Below are 22968 nucleotides of genomic sequence, written 5' to 3' on the forward strand. Positions count from 1 at the left end.
CATAATAATATTGATACATAATTCTCACAAAGATACAGGCACCCTGCCATAAGTCTCACTTAATATGATGCAACCAAAAACATAGTAGTCATCTCCCAGCATGCAACACTTCACTAACTCTCTCTACCATCTTACTTCTTTTTCTTAACTAAATTCAAAGTTTAACAGACAAGCTAGCATGCAGGTAAGGTGTACAGAAAGGGCTGGATATTGTTGATAATGCAGAAAGATCAGGTTTAGTTAAATAGTTATACTGTTCTCTATCTGATTAGGATCCAGATAGGTGTAGGGTACTTCAAGCTGTGAGTTTCTTGTTGCGATCGCTGCACTGAGGCAGGCCAACTCTGCTTGAAATTCCTTAATCATCTGCTTCGGGGCAGGCTCGTCGAATCGTTCGTCAGGGTATGCGCCCAAGAAAACCTGCCAAAATGAACCAGTAGATCAGACTGACACAGTATTTTGGTTGCTATATTTTTTAAAAACTCTTTCAAAATGTGGATCATCATCGCCAAACTTACCACATCAGTGTACTTGTCTGAAAGAATCCACCCCATTGCAGCAAAACTGACTGTCTCTCCAACATTTGGGAGGGTCTCCATAATTGTCTTCGTGCTTGACTGCCCCTTAGTGGTTGGCGGTGGTTTGCGCAGCAGGAGCGTGCCGTTGGGCGCCCAGGAGTAGTAGTCAAACTAAATTATGAAAGAAGTTTCAGTATGTGTCTCTATGGATATCCTATTAACCATGGCAAATACTCTGAAGATGATGCCTATTGAAAGGAAGATTATAATGGACAGAAAATATTCCAGATCTGCCACTTGTTCCAAGACATGTTCTATTTTGAAAACTCTTCATGGCCTTACCTGTCCGTTATTGACTGCAGCGTGTTGAGCCGTCACTGTGAAGATCACCATTGTGATGAACTTGATCACTTCCTTTACGGTATTAAAGCTTGCTGGAAACCCTGTTGGCAGCACAAGCATCATCACTATCTGCATTACAAATTTCAAATACACTATAGGTTATTTTATATATGTGTGTGTGTGTGTGTGTGGTACTGTACCTGAGGCTTTGTTTCCTAAGAGGCCATGTGTGAATATCTCACTGATCCATTCCTGCAGCTCAGTGTCTTTACGGACCTCACTGTCTGAAGGATAGTAGTACTCCACTATTACCGTCACAAATCTAATGAACACAAGTTAATTAGATTTTGAAAAACTGGGTCACTTTTAAAATTCATTTCAGCCATTTAATTTGCAAAAACTTCGAGGCGACGTTTTGAGCTTACACTCTCTCACTCTGTGGCTGCCTCACCTGTTGATGATGTTCCACAGCTTCAGGCCATCGTCTCTGTAGTAGAAGTTGGGGATGGACTCCAGTCCTCGTGCAGTGATGTTCTCTGGCAGGCAGAGGGTGCTGTAGGTCAGTTCAGAGAAAGACCTTTTCACAAGCTCCGCAATCCCCTTTTGTCCAAGTGAACTCTGATGAACAGTCATAGACAGATAATTAGACTTGTTCATGGATCTGTAAAAACAAAGTAAATAACGAGCTACTGATGGTAAATGTGGTTCATCCAATAGTGTAATTGTGTAATTAGAGTATCAACATCTATATATGTTAAACATCCATACTGTGCTTAAAATCCCCTCTCGTCCAAAAATAGACGTGCGGCCCGCAGTATTTATTTGGAGAGTGTAACGGAAATGAGGGACCAGCAGCTGTACAGAAAGAGAGGGTAGAATATTAAATAGAAAAGGACAGTTCTAAAAAATACCACCAAAGACAAAGAATTCAAACATTTCTGTTAATAAATCAGCAAATAATGTCCCCATCAACACAGTAGGCTACAACCAAACAACGCTCAACAAATAGTTTTTTTTACTCTGCAACCAAAACATGTTTGATGTCATGGCCCCTGATGGTTACAAAGCCAAACACACTATGTCTTTCTGATTTCAGACAACATAAGTATACCTTGTAGAGGGGATGAATCACGGGGAAGCTGCGGAAAGTGGCCACAGCAAAGACTTCTGCCATAAGGTGAGTGCTCGTGAAATGAAAGACTGATTGATGTTGCATTGTATCTGCATTTTTAATAAACATCTTGGCTAGAAGCCAGTCTGTCTCGGAGTCACTGGGCAGGAAGATGGGGTTCTCCTCAGAAGGCTGTTGATACAGCTGGAACGTGAGAAAAATAGCTTTTATTTTTCCATTTTAAAACACACTCATGCAAACTGATGACTGATGAATCACAATTCCAGCAGACAATGTGATGACATCGAATCCCAAGCTCTTAAAACTACAACAGTGCAGTGGTTTTAGTTTACCTGTGCATTGCTGTGTGTAGCCCCCCTACTGATAACACATTATATGGGGCTCCGCAAGTGCAGTGCAACTGTGGCAAAGGCGGGGCATTCTCACAGCATGTGGGATGTTTCTTTGTGTTGCTACTGTATAATCTAGATGCTCTATGAATAGTGTCACTGATTTGTTCTACTGTTGTTTGTGAAATACCTGTATTGCAATTGGCATCAGTTTGTTCTCTGGGTTCACGTAGAACAAACAGAAACCAGGGGTCACATGCAGAGATTCATCGTTGTAGACCTTAACGGGCAATCCATCCAGCCTCTTGAAGTCACAGAGGAATATATTGCCTTTCTGTATGGCAAGGAAAGATGGAGATTAGAATTGTGACAGGCTTTGGGAGATTTCACAGATTTGTACAATGAATGACAGTGAAACTTTTCATCTAAGACAATATGAAGAGGTGTAATTGTTGTGCACTGTTCTAGATCTCAGATATTCAAGGACTTTTTACTGCCATACAAGTCGCCTCTAAATTCAAACCTACAAATAATCCCTCGAAGCAAACATCCTCGCCCATTTAAAGCCACTCATCTGTCATACCTGCATCTCCCTCTTCAGAGAGCTTCCCTTTTCCAGGAATGGCTGCACCATCTGCTCTGTGACTGGAAAGTTTCGGGGAAGCTCTGAGCACCTCTTGATCACGTTGGGGTTGATTGCGTTCAGATACTGGTCTCCATAAAAGTCGTCTTCCTTCCAGTGTTCTGCGACATACTCTGGAAGAAAATAGCAACTGGCAAATATAACATCTCCCACAATATCCAGGAGCCAAAATATAGTTCACCCATAGAGCGTTACGTACTAAAGTTGATTTACATATTTAATAGAGCTGAACTAAAACTCTACCTGACTTTGTTGTCCTTTTGGACATAAAGATTTTTTTGATGTCCTCAATGTTCTCCCATTGTTCAGTAGATCCAAAGAGCCCCTTGAACATGAGTTCAGCACCACTGAAATGAGAAAGTTAGAGGAAAGCCAAACAAAATGCAGACAATTAAACAATATACTCACATTAATGCTTCAAACTCGCAAAGCCATAGATTATCACGAAATCGCTGACTCACATTGTTGTCTTTGAGTAAAGCATTTCCATTGATTTGGACTTAGAGTAGCTGATTTCAGCCGGGAGCTCAGATGTGTTTTTGAAATCACTGCTGTGTGGTAGCCTCTCATCAGGAATTGCCCATCTAATAAAAAAAAAAAAAAAAAAAAATTATCCAGATAAGCCTCTGAGACAAACTGCACTTGCGGGGGCCTACTGCCCACATGGAAACTTACTGGTACAAGCTCCTTTTAAGTGTCAGCTCTTTCTCCCGATGGTTAATCAACAGGGGGTGGTCGTCTTCAAAAACCTTCATGGCTGAGACATAGAAAGCACACCAGTAAAATTTAAAGTGACATCACTCATTGAAAGATTGGCGTGGCACCCTGCGATTTTGTAATTATTTGGGTAATTTGAAGCAGACCTCGCCCCCCTCTCAGCTCCACCAGCTCCCCCCTGGAGATCCACCTGTAACAGGGAAAAAGAATGACATCTCCCTCTGGAGTGGTCACCACTATTTTGGAGCAGTACCACTCGTCTTCTGGGAGAAGGAAGAACGACTCTTTTTCCACCTTCACCAGCAGAAGTTTACCCAGAGACGAACGTGCTTTCACTGTATAAACCCCTGTCTGGGAGAAAGAGTGAAGGTACGTGATAATGTCTGTGATAAAGCAGAAAATAATAATTACATAGACTTCTCTTAGACAAATGCCACCCCAACACTCATGCATGCACAAAAAGGACCTAATTTAAGACTCATATGTACAATGGACAACAGTTGGATTCACCTTACCATCCCAGTTTGAAAATCTACACCAATGTTGTTCAGCGCAGTTCGCGCACTCTCCCCTTCAGTTCCAATTAAGGTGCTGTAAATGTAGTCAAATGTTCTGGCATCCATCATGTCACCTGTTGTGACTTCTATCTTGTACTCAACCATGGTCATTCAGCTGCAATTCTGTTTGAATTGGATAAAGTAAAAAATCTGCTTCACCTGCTGTTCTCAGTTCTGCTCCTTTTTTATACCTCCACATCTCCCGCTCCTCCCACTTTTGATGTAATAGTGAGAGATCATTTCATTATGATTTGTACAAATGCAAACTATTAGAGGTCCAAGTCCTTTCTTTTTGCTAGACTAACTTACTGATGAATAGTTATTGAACTATGACCTCACTTGAAGTCACAGTAGCCAAATCCAATTATACAAAACACTGATTAGGATTGAGCCATGTAAATTATAACTGCTCTAATTCTGTTGAAATGGGGGTTTGCCTTGAGCCCTGCTGCCATGACAGTGCAGCTCCACTGGTTGGTTTAATCCTGTTTTTCTCACTATACTCTTGGCTAGAGGGCACGCCAACATGTTAATGTACATTTAACTGTTTGAGGATTTACTTGCCATTTATGAAAATGCTGTGCTAACCAAGTTGAGCAATAGTATTGCTATGACTCAGAGAACAAAGACAACACAAATTGTTAATGGGTCACATGGTGCTAGCATGGCAACTTCAGTTACTTAATGCAATCCCTGATCCTTCTTTGATAATAGATGGTAATCACTTCATCAAAATTCTAAATTATATTTTATGTATTAGGATAATATTCCTAAATTGAGTGCATGTCCCGAGGAAGCAAGAAAACAAACATTTTGGACTATTAATGGATAATACATAGCTGAGCGTGTGACTGGTATATATAGAGCACAACACAAACCTTATGGAACAAAGTACATCACCCACACAATACACTGTAAATGTATGAATCTTTACTCAGGATAAGCTAACAGTACCACTTACAAGACATGCTGTGTCAGCAGATACACAATATTGGCATTACAACTGGACAAAGCTATGACAACTTGTCTGCCTCTGTAGAAACTATGATCTTGGTCAAATAGTTACACTGTTTTCTATGTCTTTAGGGTTCAAGTAATAGTAAGGTAGCTCAAGCTCTGAGTTCCTCTTAGTAATAGCTACACTGAGAGAGGACAGCTCTTCTTGAAAGTCCTTGATCATCTGTAAGGCTGCAGGCTCAGCAAAGCGTTGCTCGGGATAAGTACCCAGAGGTACCTGAAAGACAGAACCAAAATATCATGTTAGGAGATGGGCAGTCTATGAAACGGAGAATTGTCATTCCCACACCTGTGGCAGTTCTGGCTGGAGAACCTACATGTCAAACTTACAAAGTCATCATACTTTCTGCTGAGCAGCCACAAAGTAGAGATACCAAGTCCTGCTATCGATTTATTCGGCAGAGTCACCAAGATAGTCTCCATGCTCGACTGTCCCTTTGTTGTTGGTGGAGCCTGGTGCAGCAAAGTTGGACCATTGGGAATCCAACCTAGAAAATCAAACTTAAAAAAAAAAACAAAACACAGCCACCATTAACACAGGCATTATTGACCTTTAGCTGTACAGTTCCAGGAATAATTTGACATTGAGAAATTATTCTGCTCCACTATATATACACTCCATTTTGCCTTCCTGCTCCTGCAGAGAGTTGGATCAGAAGATTGATACCCTGCTCCTTTCTCTGTGCTAAGTACACATGGAGCTGTCAGTGTTGGGCAGGATACTTGAAAAATGTAATCATTATTCATGACGTTACTCTTGAAGTAATGACATTACTCAGAGCAAAAGTAACTGCTTACATTAACTTCATTACTCTGTCCAGCATCAACTGCAACACCTCCACACCCATTTATTTCATCTTTTGTATTCAAAAGCTGCAGTAGGCAATAACTGAACCACTTGTCAATACAGGCAGCATGGCATCAAACATGATGAACCCAAAGCTCCATGTGGCCTGAAAAACAGAGCCAAGAAGATGCACAAAAGTCTAGTTTTCTCTCAGAGCACTTGAATTATGATATGCTGAAAGATTAGTAAGGAATTTTTGCCAGATGACAACAAAAATTGACTGCCTACCACAGCTTTTACTCACACAGAAATAGTAAATAAGACTGGGGGTTAAAAGGAAGTCAGTTTACCCGTTTATAATATTTACTGACTATCAGTACTTGACTTGATTTTAGTCCATGATACTGCCTGCAGCAGAAGTCCTGTCCTCACAGTTCACAAATCAACTCTGAGAAAAAAAAAGTCTATTTGGGAATGTATGTATACCAATGACTAATATTAGTAAGACAGCTAACAACTCACACGATACAATTAAGACAACTTAGAAGTCTTAATTATATGCTGTCTGTCCACTGAGCACAAAGAGAACCAAGAGAACCTCTAAGTAAAACAGCAACTGGGATCAACAACTGAAATCACTGAACTACAAATTGTTGCTTCAGCTTACTTTTTCCTGTAACCAAGTGGTTCAGTAATGTTTCTACACTATGGTCACAAACTAAACACAAGATATATTTGTTAATCAGGAATCTTTAGAGGGGTTGGTAGTTGGATTTTGTTACCTTTGGACAGGCTAGCTGTTTCCAGTCTTAACGTTGTGCTAAGCTAACCGGCTGCAGCTTCATATTTACTGTTCAAACACGATAGAGCAGTCAATCATCTATTTCAACTCTATGCAACATAGCAAAATAAGCATTCTTACTAAACTATTCCTTTAAGTCCATTTATAATGTTCACCTACTTTTTAAAGTTATGTATTATAATTTACTTAATTTCAGATCATTTCATCGTTCTTCCCTCTGTGGCCATATGGTATTGTCAGAAATCATACAGGTGTTGATTCTCAGCATGACAAAATGTTTACCTGTGTACTGCTAAGCGCAGCATGCTGAGCTGATGACGTGAAGATCACCATAGTGACAAACTTGACAAGCTCCTCCACAGTCTGAAAGCTTGAAGGGATTCCTGTCAGGAATGTTCCTGTTAATATAAATCTCCTCCAACAGAGTCAATTCTTAGAGCATCTCATCCCCTTTCGGTACAATCTTTATCTGACAAGTCTGTAGCACATAATTGTATTTTTTCATCCAGCATCTCCTAGTAAAGGGCACTCCTGTGGTGTCTCAATGAATTATGTCCTAAATATTTATTCAGGCATTTCTGTGGAGGAGACTCCTAAACCAATCACTACGAGTAAGATACCTGAGTCACCATTTCCCAGAAATCCATAGTAGAAGATCTCTCTGATCCATTCCTGAAGCTCAGAATCTGCCAACACTTCACTGTCAGATGGATAATAATATGCCACCATTGCCTTGACAAAGCTGAGGACAGCAATAAGGGCACCAGTGTCAGAAAGTTGATTTGATTTACAATAGCTAATGAAAGCTTTACAACAATAGGTTGAGACTATTGATTAAAGACTGATCATATTGCCAGAATGTTAGTGCTCATCCAATAGCATTTGTTCCTATTCATTTCGAACGTGGGTCGACTGCCAGCAGGCAGAGGTTCACCTGTTTGTGATGCTCCACAGCCTCATTGCATCATCTCTGTAATAAAAGTTGGGGATGGACTCTAATCCTCGAGCTGCAATGTTTTCAGGCAGGCAAAGGGAGGCGTAGGTTGTCTGGGAGAGCCCCCTTCTTAATAGTTCTGTTACTCCATCTGCGCCAAGTGAAGACTGAAAAATAAACGACTTTCTGAATAAAATACCAGTCTAAATTACTCACTGTAAAACAGAATGATCATGTTGCAAAATGTCCAAACTCCATACACATTGACTCAAATGACAACTGTTTATAAAACGTGCAAGTGTGGTTAATCTATGGTTTTTCACTGAAAGGAAGCCAGAGAAAGAAAGAAAAAAAAGCTTGTACAACGTACATTTCCAAGAAGTCTACCAGGGCCATAAAGAAGAGCACGAGCCATGATGTTTATGTGGAGGGTATGTCGATGATGGGGGATCAACAGCTGTGAGGAGGGGAAAGCTAAAGGTGAACACAATCCTTATTTTGCCTGCAACACTACACTCCAAATTTAGAAAAAATAAAAAAAAGAAGAAGAAAAAAAGACGAGCCTACCTTATGCAGGGGGTGAATCATTGGGAGGTTGCGAAGGGTTGCCATTGTAAAAACTTCTGCTAGTAGATGAGTATTATGCAAATGATAGATCAATTGGCAATAGAGGGTGTCTGCATGTCTCACAAATATCTTGGCCAGCAGCCAGTCAGACTCCAAGTCACTAGGCAGAAAAATGGTGTTCTCCCCTGATGGCTGCTGACCGAGCTGAGGGAGGAGGCACGGTTGAGTTTGAAGAAGGTGAACAAAAATGAAAATCTAAGATGTCAGAGAAATAATTCTTTAGGTATATAAGAAACCTGAATGGCAATGGGCAGCAGTTTCTTCTCTGGGTTCAGGTACAGCAGGCAGAGAGCTGCAGTCAGAGCTGCTGGTTTACCATCAATAACTCTTGTTGGCAGACCTTCCATGATCTTGTAATCACTAATGAAGATGTTGCCTTTCTGTAGAATATAAATGATTGACATGAGGCATTTTAAAAAGATGAGTGGTAAGGGAAACCATGTTTAAAACATCAAAGATCAGAAGTATAGTTTTTCATACCTTCATCTCTGCAGTCAAAGAGCTTCCATTGGCCAGAAAAGGTCTCACCATTTCCTCTGTGACAGCGAAGTTGGGGGGAAGCTTTGTGCAACGCTGCATCACATAAGGGTTGCCTCCATTGAGGAACTGGTATCCAAAAAAGTCATCGTCCTTCCAGTGCTGTGACACATACTCTGGGACGTGATAAATTATTTTCACAGAGACATCCACGGAGAGATCAAACACAAAATGCTCTATACTAAGATCCTACCTGTGAAGGGGGACTTTTTGAACCAGGAGAACCCCTTCATGGCCTCAAAGCTTTCCCAGGGCTCAGAAGAATCTGTCAGACCTTTCAGTTTGAGCTCAGCTGACCTTGATAAAGCAAAAAGCAAAAAAAAAAAAAAAAGCTCTAAACTTTTGTATATTGCCCTAGTTAATTGTGTTTTGTTGTCCTGGACTGATTTTCAGAATAATGGTAAGCACTTACGAGGCTTCTCGTATGTATCTGAATTGAAAGGCTTTTGAGAATGAGAGGCTGATTTCTCGAGGAACATCTTTTGGATCGTTGATGTTTAGGATGTATGGGATTCCGTCTGCATACTCATCCCATCTGCAGAGCAAACATCAATTAAAAATTTAAAAAAAAATGTAAAAAAAATCAGTGAATATGAATCCCAGTCAACGCTCATTGAGGTGCATCTTGTTAAAGTGTAAAATGATATCAATAGAACACTCACTTGTACGTCAGTTTTTGTTGGACCAATTCTTTTTTCCGTTGCTCTGTTAGTAGAGGATGTAGATCTTCAGAGGCTTTTGTAGCTGTGTGGATCACAGCCCAGAGATGGGTTAAAAAACAGACAAAAATGTCATACGATCATGATTCAACAACAGATATCACATCATTTTTACCTTCACGAATGCTTAAACAAGCAGAAAAACACTAACCTCTCCCCCCTCTCAACAACACTGATTCCCCCCTGGACAGCCATCTGTGACAGGGGAAAAGAATTTCATCCTCCTCGGGTGTCTTCACCACTATCTTGGAGCAAAACCAATCCTTTTCTGTGGATTCATGGAAAGGATCTTTCTCCAATTTGATGAGAAGAAGACATCCTAAAGAAAAAAGTGTGGTCACAGAATACGTTGCCACCTGTGGTTGGAGAGGATGATACACTCAGGAATATTAACGTAACAGACCAGCCTCTAGGAAGGAAAAAGTAAATCATATCACATGTTCAGAGAAAGGGTTAAATAATTACTAAAACATATGAACAATCACATTTATTGTAGGTTTCTCAACTTACCCTTCCAGTGTTATCATCAAATCCAAAACTGGTCAGCTCTGTGTGCTCAGATTGTCTCTCTGTACCGATCAGGGTAACATACAAGTTATCAAATGTGCCTGCACGCAGCATGCTTCCTGTAGTCACTTCCAGAGTGTACTCTGCCATAATGCCTGGCAAGCTCCAACAACTTAGACACACAGTAAACAAACAACACTGATTACATCAAGTAAATAGCTATGCTCCACCCAAAACTGTCAAATGTGATAGTATCATTAAGTTTCAGTTCTTGGTGTACAGATGGAGCTCCACTTGTCAACTTGAACCACTAAATAAGATCGGCAGGAAACCCAATACCACATGAGCAATCTGACTGCAATCACAGGTGTTGGACATTCCCTAATTACGAGAATACTGAGACCTTAGAGTTCTTATCTGTGAGATCAGTCCATTAATGGGGCTCAGCCATATTTTTCGAATGACACAGAAATAAAATTAGTTGAGATGTGAAATAAGTAGACTTATCAGTAACTTTTGAAGGAAGGAAGGTTTGTTTTTGGTTGGAAAAAAAAGTTTCACACAGAAAGTAACCGACCTAGAATGGACCTTGAGCACAGTTGAACTGGTGTGTCACAGTCAGATAAGGTGAGAGGGGATTTCCATTGTGAAACATCTCACTCTATTGTCAAAGAAGTGGGGATTATAAGTAACCCAAAGTTCTTTTAGGGCCTTCCTACTCACTGATAACAGAAGATGTTTTAAATACAAGAATACATTTGCAAATTATACCTTCCAGTCTGTTGAGATGGAAATTTACCCTATCAAGCAGCTACAACTTTCTGGGAACCTGATAGCCCAGACAAACGTGATAGCGATAGTAGAGAGATGAAGAAAAGAGGGTGAGTGAGCAGCAAAGGTCTCCAGTCAGATTTGAACAGGGAATGGTCAGCATCTTAACCCAAAGCCATGTGGTCACCCAAAAAGTGTTGTCACTGGAGCTCATAGTAGCCCAGATCCATCTATGCAGAGCATTTTGCAGATTAGCATTCAGACATGTAAATTAAAACCACTCCAAAGGCATACAGTTTAGTCAACACGTCTCTAAAATGGTTTTGACAAGAGCTCATTCTAACCGTCATGAAGGTAGGCTTTACTGCATGCTGTTGTATTAGACTGCATTAGTTTTAACTAGGTCTACCTAATAAACTGACATCTGAATATATCTGCTCTCAAAAGCTGCACTCGAGTTAAGATGGAGTTGTCAAAACTTCTTCTACTTGCCCATAAAATGTACATTACTGTATGTTACAACATGGCTCTGTTCAGTATTAGTAAAGATATTTTTATTATAACAATGACTACCTAAGGAGAGCACTAAAGACAAACAATTATATAAAAGGCTGTAAAGACTTTATTAAATGGTAGCAAAACACAAGCATTATCAGGCTATCCTCATATTAATATCCATCTGTTTGGACTCCTGTCCTGACATCCTACCAACCCAGGAAACAGACTTGCATCGGGTTGACACCCTCAAGAAGGATCAGAAACACTAGATCATTCAGGGTCACGAATCAACATAGGAGGGATGAGCAAGTGTTGTGTAAAGTGCTGTCATAACTTCTGTCACACAGAAATAGTGCAATATAACCAACAGTCTGCCTGTTCCCATGGCTACTACTGAAAGGCAAGATAGTGAAAACATTTAAATTCCATTTTGTCAGTGTATCATATAGAATAATAGAAATCTATTGTGCATATTTGTCTTTCAGAGTAAGGGTGTGTTTGCAGCACAAATTCATGCAAAGCTGTTTTTCTTTCTCCACAGAGACCAATCACAACAGACCTTCATTGTGGCAAGTAAGGAGTTATTTCATTAAGGCTTCTTCATAAACTAATTTAACAAAGTTTATTGTTTTCAAGATGGAACATCTTTTAATTGCTGCTTCCACATGACACCACGGTGACTCTCGTGCAGCTACGATAGGGCAGCCTTGTTTGGTCAGGTGTTGATGTGACGCAGGGCGTGACGCAGTGAGTGTCCATCTCGGGCAGTACACATGGCAGGAAGGGGCACAGGCTCTGTCTTGTACTCCACTACGTTGAAGTGGCACTTCTTAAGATGGTCCGACATGCTGGGGAGATCAGTGAAACGCCACGACAACACTTGGCTGAAGGCAGTGCTGAATCTCCACACCTGCAAAAGGATGTTGAAATGAACAGGGAATTACATTTACTTTAATAGTTTGTTACAAATTTCATCAAAAACTCAGACATACTGTGGGTTTACAGTATAGGTTTTCAACTCACTCTGTTTTTGATCTGCCATGACACAGTGCCAGGAGCACCAGGGCACGGTCTTCGCTCCCACTGCAGGTCTACTATACCCCTGGTCTGGAGAAGACTGGCACACACCTCCCTCATAGTCCGTGACACCAACGACAGTTGACACAGGCTGAAACTGTCCAGGAACCCAGCTATGTGCCACAGTATCTCAATGGGAAGCCCACTAAATTGGTCAGACTGGGAGTCACTTGGAAGGTTTGCCCTTGGGCAAGGCTGAACCCCAAAGGACCTGAGGTGCCTGTCATGAACCACCTTGGCCCCCTGGGTGGATGGGTAAAACCTCCTCTGGGAAAATGTGCAGCCATAATATGCTAGGGGGCAGCGTTGCTCCATCCAACCATTGAGACCAGCATGAATGTCACCATGGACATTTGTGAAATGGGAAGAAAACTGGTCCCGGCGGAATGACTGACCACAGACGAAAGGGAACATGTGTTGGTAGCGGGGGTTAGGAGGTAGGTAGCGGTTATGTGGGACCGCTTCCACCTCCAGAGCTTCCAGAACAAGGCCAAGGCGGAGAGTGCGGAAAGGGCTGGGGTAGGAGAGCTGGGGGGCAGCATGGTCACAGGCAGACGCAGAGGCCATGTCACCCACTCTAGTGTTGGTTACCAAGATTGCTGCAGGGAAAGTGAAAGTCTGTGTGCCAAAGTTAACACGGTGGCCATCAACATAGGCTGTATCAGAGATCCTTCTACACTCTCTGGACTCCTCTAAACAGAAGAGCAGGGCTGCTGTGATCAGATCGATCTCTCCCAGACCCATGGGATCGTCATCCTGCTCCAGGTCCGAGGTATCCACTGCCTTGTCTTCCATTTTGGGTCGCAGTCTATACAATGATTGTCTGTCCGGGACGAAACAAATCTGTTGATTAGATAATGAACATTTGCCCTGGACCCTAAAAATCTGGTAGTTGTGGAACTTGTGTTCAGGCACATTATTTTCTAAAAGAACTAGTCCCCTATCTTCCAGGACCACATGACCAGCACGCTGTGCCACACCCTGGCTGACATGCACCGGAGATGCCATTTGAGGGGTGACTGGCTGAGAAACCCCAGCATTCATGTCATCTTGCACCAGAACAGGACAAGCTGTCTCCAGACGGACCTCCATTGCTTCTGACAGTGGTCCATTTGTTGTGTTTAAAATCTGTCCTTCTGTTTCTTCCAGGGCCCCATTTCCTTTCAAACAGCTAGAACAAACACTTTGCTCCTCCATCTCGCTTTTATTCTCACCTTCAGCAGCTACAGGTGTTTTGTCTTCCGGTCCATTCTGAAGGTCTCCACTGCTGCTCAACCTGTTCGTCTGAATAGCTGCTCCTCTGGTCTCTGTGCTGCTGTCAACAGAGTTGGCACTGCTAACAAATTCTAAAGCAGCGGCAAGGCTTCTCGCGGTCTCAACTGTGGCCTCATACAGTTTACTGAAGTGCTCTTCTTTCAAGCCATTAATTCCATTGACAATTTTCTCCTTTGCCGAACCTGGTGGGGGAGGTTGTGGCTGATGTGAGGATGATGACTGCGAAGGTGACTCAATAAAGGTGGAGGCCTCAGGGGAAGATATAAGCAAAACTGAGTCTGCTGCCCTGTTCTCCTTGCTAACAGGGACAAGTGGCTCTGCCTTTGCAGTAGGTGCCATAGCAATCACCTTGAGGGACTCCAGTAGTGTACGCTGGTCCTGAAGGGCAAGTGCCATGTCTAACTGCTCCACCTCCTCCACACCACGGCTCAGGCTCTCATAGGAAGTATAGTCCAGGCTGCTAATGGGCCATCTATTCCACTCCATAGTGCAACACACCACTCCAGCTGGACACACTTCGAGGTGTGTGTACATTTGGTTGCGCACCAGGGTGGCGGGACAGCCATAGCCGCTGTTTAAGCAGGGGACTCTCACCAATGGGCACATCAGCTGGTGCTCATCCACTTTGCAGGAGTGAAATACAGCCCCACACACCAGAGGACAAGTGATAAGATCACAAGAAATGCCTGGTTGAGGTCTGACCATGCATCTCTGGTTAACACAGGACATACAGTGAACATGGTCCTCCTCCATCTTCAGAGCTGGGGGTGTGGAAAGCCTCTGAGGGTGTGAGGAAATCCACTGACCTGCCAAATAAGCAGAAAGAGCAAATACTGTCAGTTTATAGAGGATAAAACAAAGCAAGATGTCATTCATCCCTAGGGGGAACTTTGTGGTGTGGTGTTAAGAGTGAAACTATGGAATCAGCATAGTGGTGTACCAGAGCTTTCGCCCAGTGGTGAATGGCTGCTTACTACAAACCACCAGATGTCACTGTGCTTGCTGAGATCCATGTCCCAAAGCTTCAAACACTTTTTTTTAGCAAAAACAGGAAGAAAGCTCCAAAACTTCAAAGGCCTCATTCAATCATAAAGACCAAATAAAAATGCAAAAGGGATAGAGCAAAGGGAGTAAAGAAGAAAAAAATAAGTGAAGAGCACAAATTTACTCTGACCGGTAAGAGAAAAATCATACTGAAAATATGACATGGCAATGACACAAATACAGTGATTTATGGTGGACATGTAAATACTAACATGGTTAAACTGATGTGATCTTTTGCCATTTCGGATAAGAGTCATATGAAATTGACACTAACATAGTAACATAACGGCCTCCTCATATAAACACACTGACAAAGTCAATGAAACAGGACCACCAAACAAACTGAATGACCAAGTAAAGCTAAACTGTCAGAGGTGCTGCTGTTCTGTCTCTTGTCATGTCTGTAGAGCCTGCACCACAGCAGTGAAACAGTGCCTCCACTCCACCCTGCGTGAAGTCAACTGCAGTCACGTGACGCACCTAAAAAGCTGCCTCATACAAAAACCTTATTAGGAAGCTTCCCAGCTCCACAACAAGGAGGTCAAAACCTTTCCTTTTTTAAATTCGGAGCAAGTCGTGAGACAGCTCCGGAAAGACCCTCAAAAACAAAACAATTAAGTATTCCATCTTTGAAAAACACATTTTGCTCTCCCTTTGTTAAGTTAAATTGGCAGTGTGATCCAAGGTTGATCCAAAGTTGCAGCTTGCATAACTGATTGTGTACATATTACATTGTTTCCTCTTCATATTAAATAGCAAAGTATTATGATTTCTTATATACTAGCTGCAAAAACAATATACTGTAAAGGATAGTATATAGCACATAAAATGTGCTATATACTATACTATACTATACTATACTATATGCAATTGATATGCAGAATGGAATTGGGACACAGCAGTATTACTTGTTTTTGTCTTTAAGGACATCCATCACGGCTGCCATAGGATTGTTTTCTGTCAGGTATAGACAGGATACTGAGAAGGTTCCTATGTATGATCTGCAGCTGAGACGCTCATCTACGATGCTGCTGCCGGTGTGACACAGCACCTGTCTGTCCATCTAATTGAAAAATTGAAACGATATCTATTCTGTCACTTCTGTCATAGTCACAAGGCTAGAATTAACATGGACCTGCAGCTTGCATGGATATCAGTAAACGTACATCACCTAACTAGTCACTGAACTATGACATCACTACATACAGTACGTTACAACTAAATCCTTAACTATACCAGCTTTGGCTGAATTCGTTCTCAGCCGATAGTTAATCAGGCTACAGCACTTGACTTAACAATAGCCCCAAATGAGGGCATGCACTGATGGCTGCTGCTTACCAGGAATATACAGTAGCTGGTCCAGACAGCTAAAGTTTACTAGTATCAAACAGCACTGTAGCAAAGGAACCGCCGATAACAAGAAGCTTTTCCTGTAGTGAACAGTAGTTTGTAGACACCCACAACTGCAAGCCAGTTTGTTGTCAACTGCTCTGTCGCTATTAAATCAACTTGTTTTGTAACCATTACAAGCTAGCTTACACTGGACGGCTAATGTTGGCTAACAACAGCTAGCCAACTCGGAAGTTCACAACAAGATAACTTAGCAAGATCATGTTGGGTTAGCTTGCGAGTAGCTCCTCACCGTATCGTTGTGTCGGCAGGAAAACGTAGGATAAGGTACGCTTGGTTGTTTTATATAAATACAATTAGCTGTTACTTTATCTCTGTGGAGGAACTGCTAAGGATAGCTAGCTACAATTCCTCTCACTCAGCCTCCCTTTTTTTTCTGTACGAAACTTTATTGAACAAATTCAGTTTTACAAGTATCGTTACAAGTGTGCATATGGACTCGTATTGACATGAAAAAAAGAAAAATGGCAAGAACAATAAAGGACAAAATAGAATTAAATGGAATTATATAGATATTGCCTTGTAACTTTAAAAAAATTAACAAAAACGTGAAGTCTGGAAGGTTTTTTTTTTAATAAAAGGAAATCGACATGCATTTGTAAAGGAGATCGGTGGATTTTGTGCAATTCATTTCGAATATTCTTAATACGGCATTTATCCCTGATATTTATAGCGCCTAAAAATCACATGAAACCACAGGAAATAACTTTGCACACAGACTCTCTTCAAAGTCTCTATAGAGGGAAGTTATGATACATTCATGTCACTTCATGACACTTCATTTTATGTGTACATCAATAAATAAATCAGACGCAAAAGTCAATTGGCCTCCCAGGAAAATCACATCTATCTGTAAAGCCAATTACTTTCCCTGACGCATCTTTTTTGAGCAACATGCAGTAACCAATAACAAACAGGAGAGGTCACTGTTGTATCATTTTTGCAGCCTTGTATCAAGTCTCGGTCCACGTTAACTGAAGGAGACGCCACGTTTCGAGGTCGGGGTCACCTACAGAACAGCATCCCTGGCGCTGGAGGCGCTGACTCATGGACACAATAGCGGGACTGTGCTTTGCAGTACTGAATAGACTTATCATGAGGTGTGAAACAAACCCATGCTATCAATGGGACATCACACTTTACACGACATAACATCTGGAATAATAATTGTATTAAAAGGAGACAGAATTTCCAATTAGTTCTTATTTAAATCACTATATTTTTTTTTTAAAAATCATAGTTTTATTGCGGAACTGTCCGGTGCTGAAATCCACGTCTTCTTCTGCAAGGTCCCAAAGCGGTTCACTGTGGCATTATTCACAACAAACCTGGTATTTATCTGATGTTCTCTGTGCTGTTGTCTGTAAGATGTCGCCTTTTTAAAAAGGCTATCAATCCCACGCTGATGGAAAGGACAAATTTTGCTGAATAAGTGCCAGCTTCCCTCATTCTCCTGAGTTGCGCTAGACAAGGCCTAACATGAAAAATAGGCTTGCCAAAAGATTGATTGATGGGGTTTATGTTTTGCGAAGAACAGAAGTGTTTGCTTACTTTTTGGATCATCTAATTTTTCACAACATTGCGAAACGAAGGTGGCATCAATATTAGCCATTCTGAGTAAAAGCAGGAACCATCCAAAGTATAAATATTAAAATTTCTTTAATTGATACCTTAATTACATAACTGGTCAAAAATAACCAGCACTACATCATCAAAATAACAGTCCTACTTAAGTCCTGGTTAGAGTAAACCTGAGCAGACTGCAGTCCTCGGATAAACCGAGCACCGCCGTCGCCCTTTGTCCTGAAGTGTGGCTGCAGCACCCAAGCAGTCTCTCCTTCCAAACATGTCACTTTTATTCAGGTTCAATATCAGATGCTCGCTCCCGAAGCCCCGGGCACCAGCAGTGGCAGTGTCATAACGACTCCTTTATAAGTTTATTTGTGATTTATACCGCCTGGCGTGAGTCACGACGCGACCCCAGCGCGTAAACTGCATGCCCCCCGGGAGTGGCCTGTGTCTTTGCGTGCGGGTGAAGTTAAGCCATTCATTCACTGTCTTGATTATGGGGGGGGGGGGGGGGGGATGTTTGAGAAGTTCTGTTCAGTAAAGGTAGCCAACTGAGTTCAGTGATCTCCTTAAGACAAACTGTCACTGATACGAACAAAAGGCATCATTTTACATCATTTCTGTTTGCCTCAGACCGACGCCAGTTTACTGAGAGTCCTCTGGCATAAATAATTATTTCAGTCTATAGAATAATGAGCAAAGCTTCCTTCAGTATTTTCTTCAAAACACATCTGTGATCGGCCTCCGTCGACCAATTCCTGTAATGTCATCAGTGACCTTCAGCCAAACACTAGATGGCGCGATGCAAACCACTGACTGCTGTCCAAAGTACTGAAAACCTCTATCGTAGCTTCTCTGTTCCTTGTGGTCTTTTTGAAGACAGAGGCCTCCAGTAAACTCAAGGAGTGAACATATGAGATATACAGGTCATAAGGACAGCGGTGCTTGGCACTTCAGTCTGCTTGCTGCACTTGTCAGTCCAACATGCTGTAATCTCCGTTCAACTGTACGCAGCTGTCATATAATGCAAATAATGCAAATAACGGCCTGGCATCAAGACCTAATCTCACTTCCTCTCTCCCTCTCTTAATAATAACAGAATTAAAGCAATTAAAACAGAATTATTAAGAATCTATATGCCAAATATTTAGTTGCTGCGCATATTTATTAGATAATAATAATGGCACACAATCACATACTGTAAACAGTTTTTTGTCCGCTGCAAAAACATTTTTCTGAAAAAAATTGACAGTTCCGGCAGACAAATTCCGATATTCCTGCATGAGATAGTATAATACCAATGGCACTATAATGAGCCTAGGTAACGAGCTTTCTTGCACGAGCTCATTTTTTTTTGTCAATTCAGGTGTGAAAAAAAATTTCAAGTCTTACTCTCATAGTGCACATCTTTGAAAACTTGCACATATATGAGGTAAATACTGTGGAAAAGGCGATGGTTGAGGGGTGGAGGGTGGGTTGGGGAAAGGGGGGGGGGGCGTTGAATCTTCGTGAGAGAGAGAGAGAGAGAGAGAGAGAGAGAGAGCGAGAGAGAGAGAGACTCAAGTGATACAGCCGAGGACCACGCGCTACTGAAGACGGACGAAGGCACGCGATATGTCTCAAGGATTCAGGTAAGTTTTGATGCAATGGACACAGGAAACTCAAATATAAATGATGGAAATAGGAGAATGAATGAGATAGCTATAAGGTAGTACAGGCTGTTGAGAACAGGTCATTCATGTTATGCTTCCTCCTGCTGAAAGACATTTGCTTAGTTCGTGTATTATCACCATTATCATTATTATTATTATAATTATAGACCAATGCAGCCTCATATTGCACGGCAGATAAGAAGAATGTAGGATACGTTTAAAACATAAGCAGCAAAAGGTATCTTACAACCATCCTCATGTAGAATTCATATAGGAGTCGGCAGTGGCAGGGTAGTAGTTTCTCGGCTTTATTAGAAACTAGCTGAGTCAAATCGTGAAGAATGTGTCTGTGAGAGGACGGAGAGTCCAGGCAACAGTCTCAGGGACGTCCTTGTAACGCGTTTGGAAAGCGCGCTGTCCGCGGTGCTGAAATCTGCTCTCTGCCTGATTTTGTCAATGGGCAGCGAGCACAGCGCTCCCAGCCTCTCCGGGCTCAGAGCACAGGCTGTTTGGAAGAAAACGCGATTGTTTGAGAGATAATAAAAGTGCCTGGCTGCTCCCTCCAGAGCCAAGCGCCTGCACGGTTGGGCTATTCCCAGTGGACAGCACTCCTGTTCAGCCACTGCCGCTCCCTGAGCAGTTGGCTGTGAGTTCAGTGCCTTGCTCAAAAGCACCTCGATGGTATGATAGAGGATGAGGACTTTTGCAGCTGCAGGAATGTAAAACAGGGCGTTGATGGAGAGGAGCATGCGTGCTTAGTCGACTCGTTCTATATAGACCATAAGCACATCTGGCCTCATTTCTCCCAGCTTACATGTCACAGCAGCTTGTCTTCCTCTTCTGCAGGTGTGCGCGGATATGCCCCGGGTGTCGTGCTCACAGATCATGGTCGCTGGGATAAACGTGGATGTATTGACAGACAGCGGATAGTATGCCTGCACAGTTGGCACGGCTCACGCGATGTGGCACAATATGGCACGCGTAAAGATGGGTCTCTTCGCTCTCCTGTGTTTCCCCGCGTTTGTCTTCCGCGTCTTCGTGCTCTCCCACAGCAGCAGCATCAATGAGCGGTCGGTGGTCCCCCGCGCCGTGTCCCGCTCTGTGGCTCGCATGGACGGAGACGTGATCATCGGCGCGCTGTTCTCCGTCCACCACCAGCCGTCTGCGGAGAAGGTGGCAGAGCGGAAGTGCGGGGACGTCCGCGAGCAGTATGGCATCCAAAGGGTGGAGGCCATGTTCCACACGTTGGACCGGATCAACGCCGACCCGTATCTGCTCCCCAACATCAGCCTGGGCTGTGAAATCCGGGACTCCTGCTGGCACTCCTCCGTGGCCCTGGAGCAGAGCATCGAGTTCATCCGGGACTCCCTCATCTCCATCCGGGATGATAAGGATGGGTCTAAATGGTGCATTGACGGCACCCCGTCCCACCAGCCTCCACCCACCAAGAAGCCCATCGCGGGAGTGATCGGACCGGGATCCAGCTCTGTGGCCATTCAGGTGCAGAACCTTCTGCAGCTCTTCAACATCCCGCAGATCGCCTACTCTGCCACCAGCATCGACCTGAGTGACAAGACTCTGTTCAAGTACTTCCTGAGGGTCGTGCCATCAGACACCCTCCAGGCCCGGGCCATGCTGGACATTGTCAAGCGGTACAACTGGACCTATGTGTCTGCAGTGCATACTGAGGGTGAGACCCCCATCATCACTGACCTCTCTCACTGGAAAATCTCCCTCATGTGTAAAACAGCCATGTTGTTTGTTAGTGTGAAAGTGGTTTTATCGTGACCTCATCTTGGTGTTTTTAATCACCTATGACATCACTACAATGCTGTCATTGATAATCAGTCTGAGCTTGATTTTCATTTTAAAAATATATAAAAAAGATTAAAGAGTTAGAGATTCTGGGCATTTGGTGAGAGACTTAAAGTTGAGATGCATTTATGTTAAACCACTGGCCTGTTAAATGATTTGATAAGATTACAAACAAAATGTGCAGAGAGCAGCTAAATGGAGGGTTGTGAGACCTCCATCCTCAAACACTTTTACAGGTTTCTGTTAATGGTCATTGCAACTTTGCAGGTGCACTTCCCTCCATGTTCATCTCCTAAGAGGAGCTGGATGTCAAAGAGATGTAGTCCATCACTCTGTAATCTGTGTACAGTACCTGCGTGTCTCTGTCTCAGGTTTTCACTCTCGAGCAGGTAGTTGCATCCATACATATGCATATGTCCTTTTATCTTCATCAGGATTTTTATGCACTCGTCTGAAGTTGGGGGTTGTGTGGACCTTACTTGCAGCATCATCATTCAGCTGCGTGTGCATTTATTAATTAATCTGCTCTAGAGTATGGACTGTAGGTAGACTGTATGTTGAGTAAACACTGGGTTGTATATCCTTTTGTTTTGAGAAATACGTGTACTGCTACTCTCTCCTCCTCCGTGCCACTTTGTTATAATATGTTTTAGTGTGTGGAACCAAAGCTGGAGGTTCTTGGCTGTGTTATCAGAGTCGCCTTAGCAAGTTTTAAAAGTCAGTATCCAGCCAAACACACAAGGGACCATTTTAGCATGAACAATTTAGGTGTTCATTTGCAAATGTTAAATTAATTCCATGGCTAAGTCAGGACGATGAGGCTCCAGTGAAAAAGGACATTACTGTTTCAAATTCCACCATACACACATACATTAAAATGACCGTTTTATCTCCACAGAAACACGAGCAATAATAGTGTTCAGCATTTCATACCGCGATGGGCTCACTTTCTTTTTGAGAACTCTTTCCTCATTTATTCAGCTGAACAGCACAACAGTGTATTATGGTGCAGACAGGAGGTAAAAGGGAGAGAGGGGTTGGGTAGACACAGTAATTACTGCCAAGTGAATTATGTCCATAGCTTTTCATTAAAGTCTTAGTGAAACACAGTCTGTGATGTGCACCCAAATTATGACTGACAGGCTACATTACCCAGGATCCCCCCTGAGGAGCTGCGGACTCACGGGGAGTGTAAAACATCTATGGAAAGTCCTATTATAGTCGGTGTTAGAGAGGGGCTTTGCCACAGGTTGCTATCAGATAGATGAAGAGAGGGAGCTGGGGAGCTGTAGTACCTTGAGGCATAACTAGGTGGCGTCAGCTGTCTGACCTTCAACATGCTGACAGGAGGATCCTCTGGGACTGAAGTCATAATTTAAGAGTAATGAAAGACCAGTCAGGGGAAGGATGGATTTGATTGCAAGCAACATCATTTACTCAATAGGCGGCAGTGTGAGTGATAAAAGTAGGATACTTTCCAAAAAAATAGGCACACGCTTGTAAGCTTTAACTGGAATAAATTATTTTCCTCTTCATGCAGACATTTTATGATTATAACTCCCTACACTGACTATAGGTTCAGTTTTGTACGAGGAGTTTGGAGCCACAGTAAATGTTTGGAAGTGAACCTTCACATCATAATTTGTCTAATGCAGGCCTTCCCCTGACCTTTGAGGGGCCATATGTAAA

At 42.5% G+C, this 22968-nt stretch overlaps 4 protein-coding genes across 5 annotated transcripts in view; 1 reads left to right on the forward strand and 3 right to left on the reverse strand.

Moving 5' to 3' along the window:
* Positions 1-179: 179 nt before the first annotated feature.
* Positions 180-4343, reverse strand: LOC143336656 (hydroperoxide isomerase ALOXE3-like). Its single transcript, XM_076756922.1, has 14 exons — positions 4197-4343; positions 3828-4032; positions 3640-3721; positions 3426-3548; positions 3208-3311; positions 2905-3077; positions 2512-2655; positions 1972-2175; positions 1629-1715; positions 1312-1478; positions 1061-1182; positions 861-961; positions 519-689; positions 180-420 (listed from the first exon to the last, which is right to left on the reverse strand). The coding sequence occupies exons 1-14, from the start codon at positions 4341-4343 to the stop codon at positions 241-243; spliced, it is 2010 nt and encodes a 669-aa protein (XP_076613037.1). The 3' UTR covers positions 180-240.
* Positions 4344-5292: 949 nt separating this feature from the next.
* Positions 5293-10318, reverse strand: LOC143336300 (polyunsaturated fatty acid lipoxygenase ALOX15B-like). Its single transcript, XM_076756373.1, has 14 exons — positions 10172-10318; positions 9813-10017; positions 9605-9686; positions 9355-9477; positions 9136-9239; positions 8886-9058; positions 8642-8785; positions 8346-8549; positions 8149-8235; positions 7779-7945; positions 7465-7586; positions 7127-7227; positions 5586-5756; positions 5293-5472 (listed from the first exon to the last, which is right to left on the reverse strand). The coding sequence occupies exons 1-14, from the start codon at positions 10316-10318 to the stop codon at positions 5293-5295; spliced, it is 2010 nt and encodes a 669-aa protein (XP_076612488.1).
* Positions 10319-11544: 1226 nt separating this feature from the next.
* On the reverse strand, positions 11545-16625 carry fbxo30b (F-box protein 30b). The gene is made up of 3 exons (XM_076755519.1): positions 16476-16625; positions 12461-14595; positions 11545-12347 (listed from the first exon to the last, which is right to left on the reverse strand). The coding sequence occupies exons 2-3, from the start codon at positions 14540-14542 to the stop codon at positions 12153-12155; spliced, it is 2277 nt and encodes a 758-aa protein (XP_076611634.1). The 5' UTR covers positions 14543-14595; positions 16476-16625; the 3' UTR covers positions 11545-12152.
* A 2717-nt stretch (positions 16626-19342) lies between these two features.
* grm1a (glutamate receptor, metabotropic 1a) overlaps positions 19343-22968 on the forward strand; it is a 31719-nt gene continuing 28093 nt past the window's right edge. For both annotated transcript variants that reach the window (XM_076755689.1, XM_076755690.1), the window contains exons 1-2: positions 19343-19443; positions 20311-21154. In XM_076755689.1, coding sequence (XP_076611804.1) covers positions 20425-21154 — 730 coding nt within the window. In that variant the 5' untranslated portion in view covers positions 19343-19443; positions 20311-20424. The remainder of the gene's footprint in view (positions 19444-20310; positions 21155-22968) is intronic.

The sequence above is a fragment of the Chaetodon auriga genome, chromosome 18, assembly GCF_051107435.1.
Source record: "Chaetodon auriga isolate fChaAug3 chromosome 18, fChaAug3.hap1, whole genome shotgun sequence".
NCBI classification, from domain to species: domain Eukaryota; kingdom Metazoa; phylum Chordata; class Actinopteri; order Chaetodontiformes; family Chaetodontidae; genus Chaetodon; species Chaetodon auriga.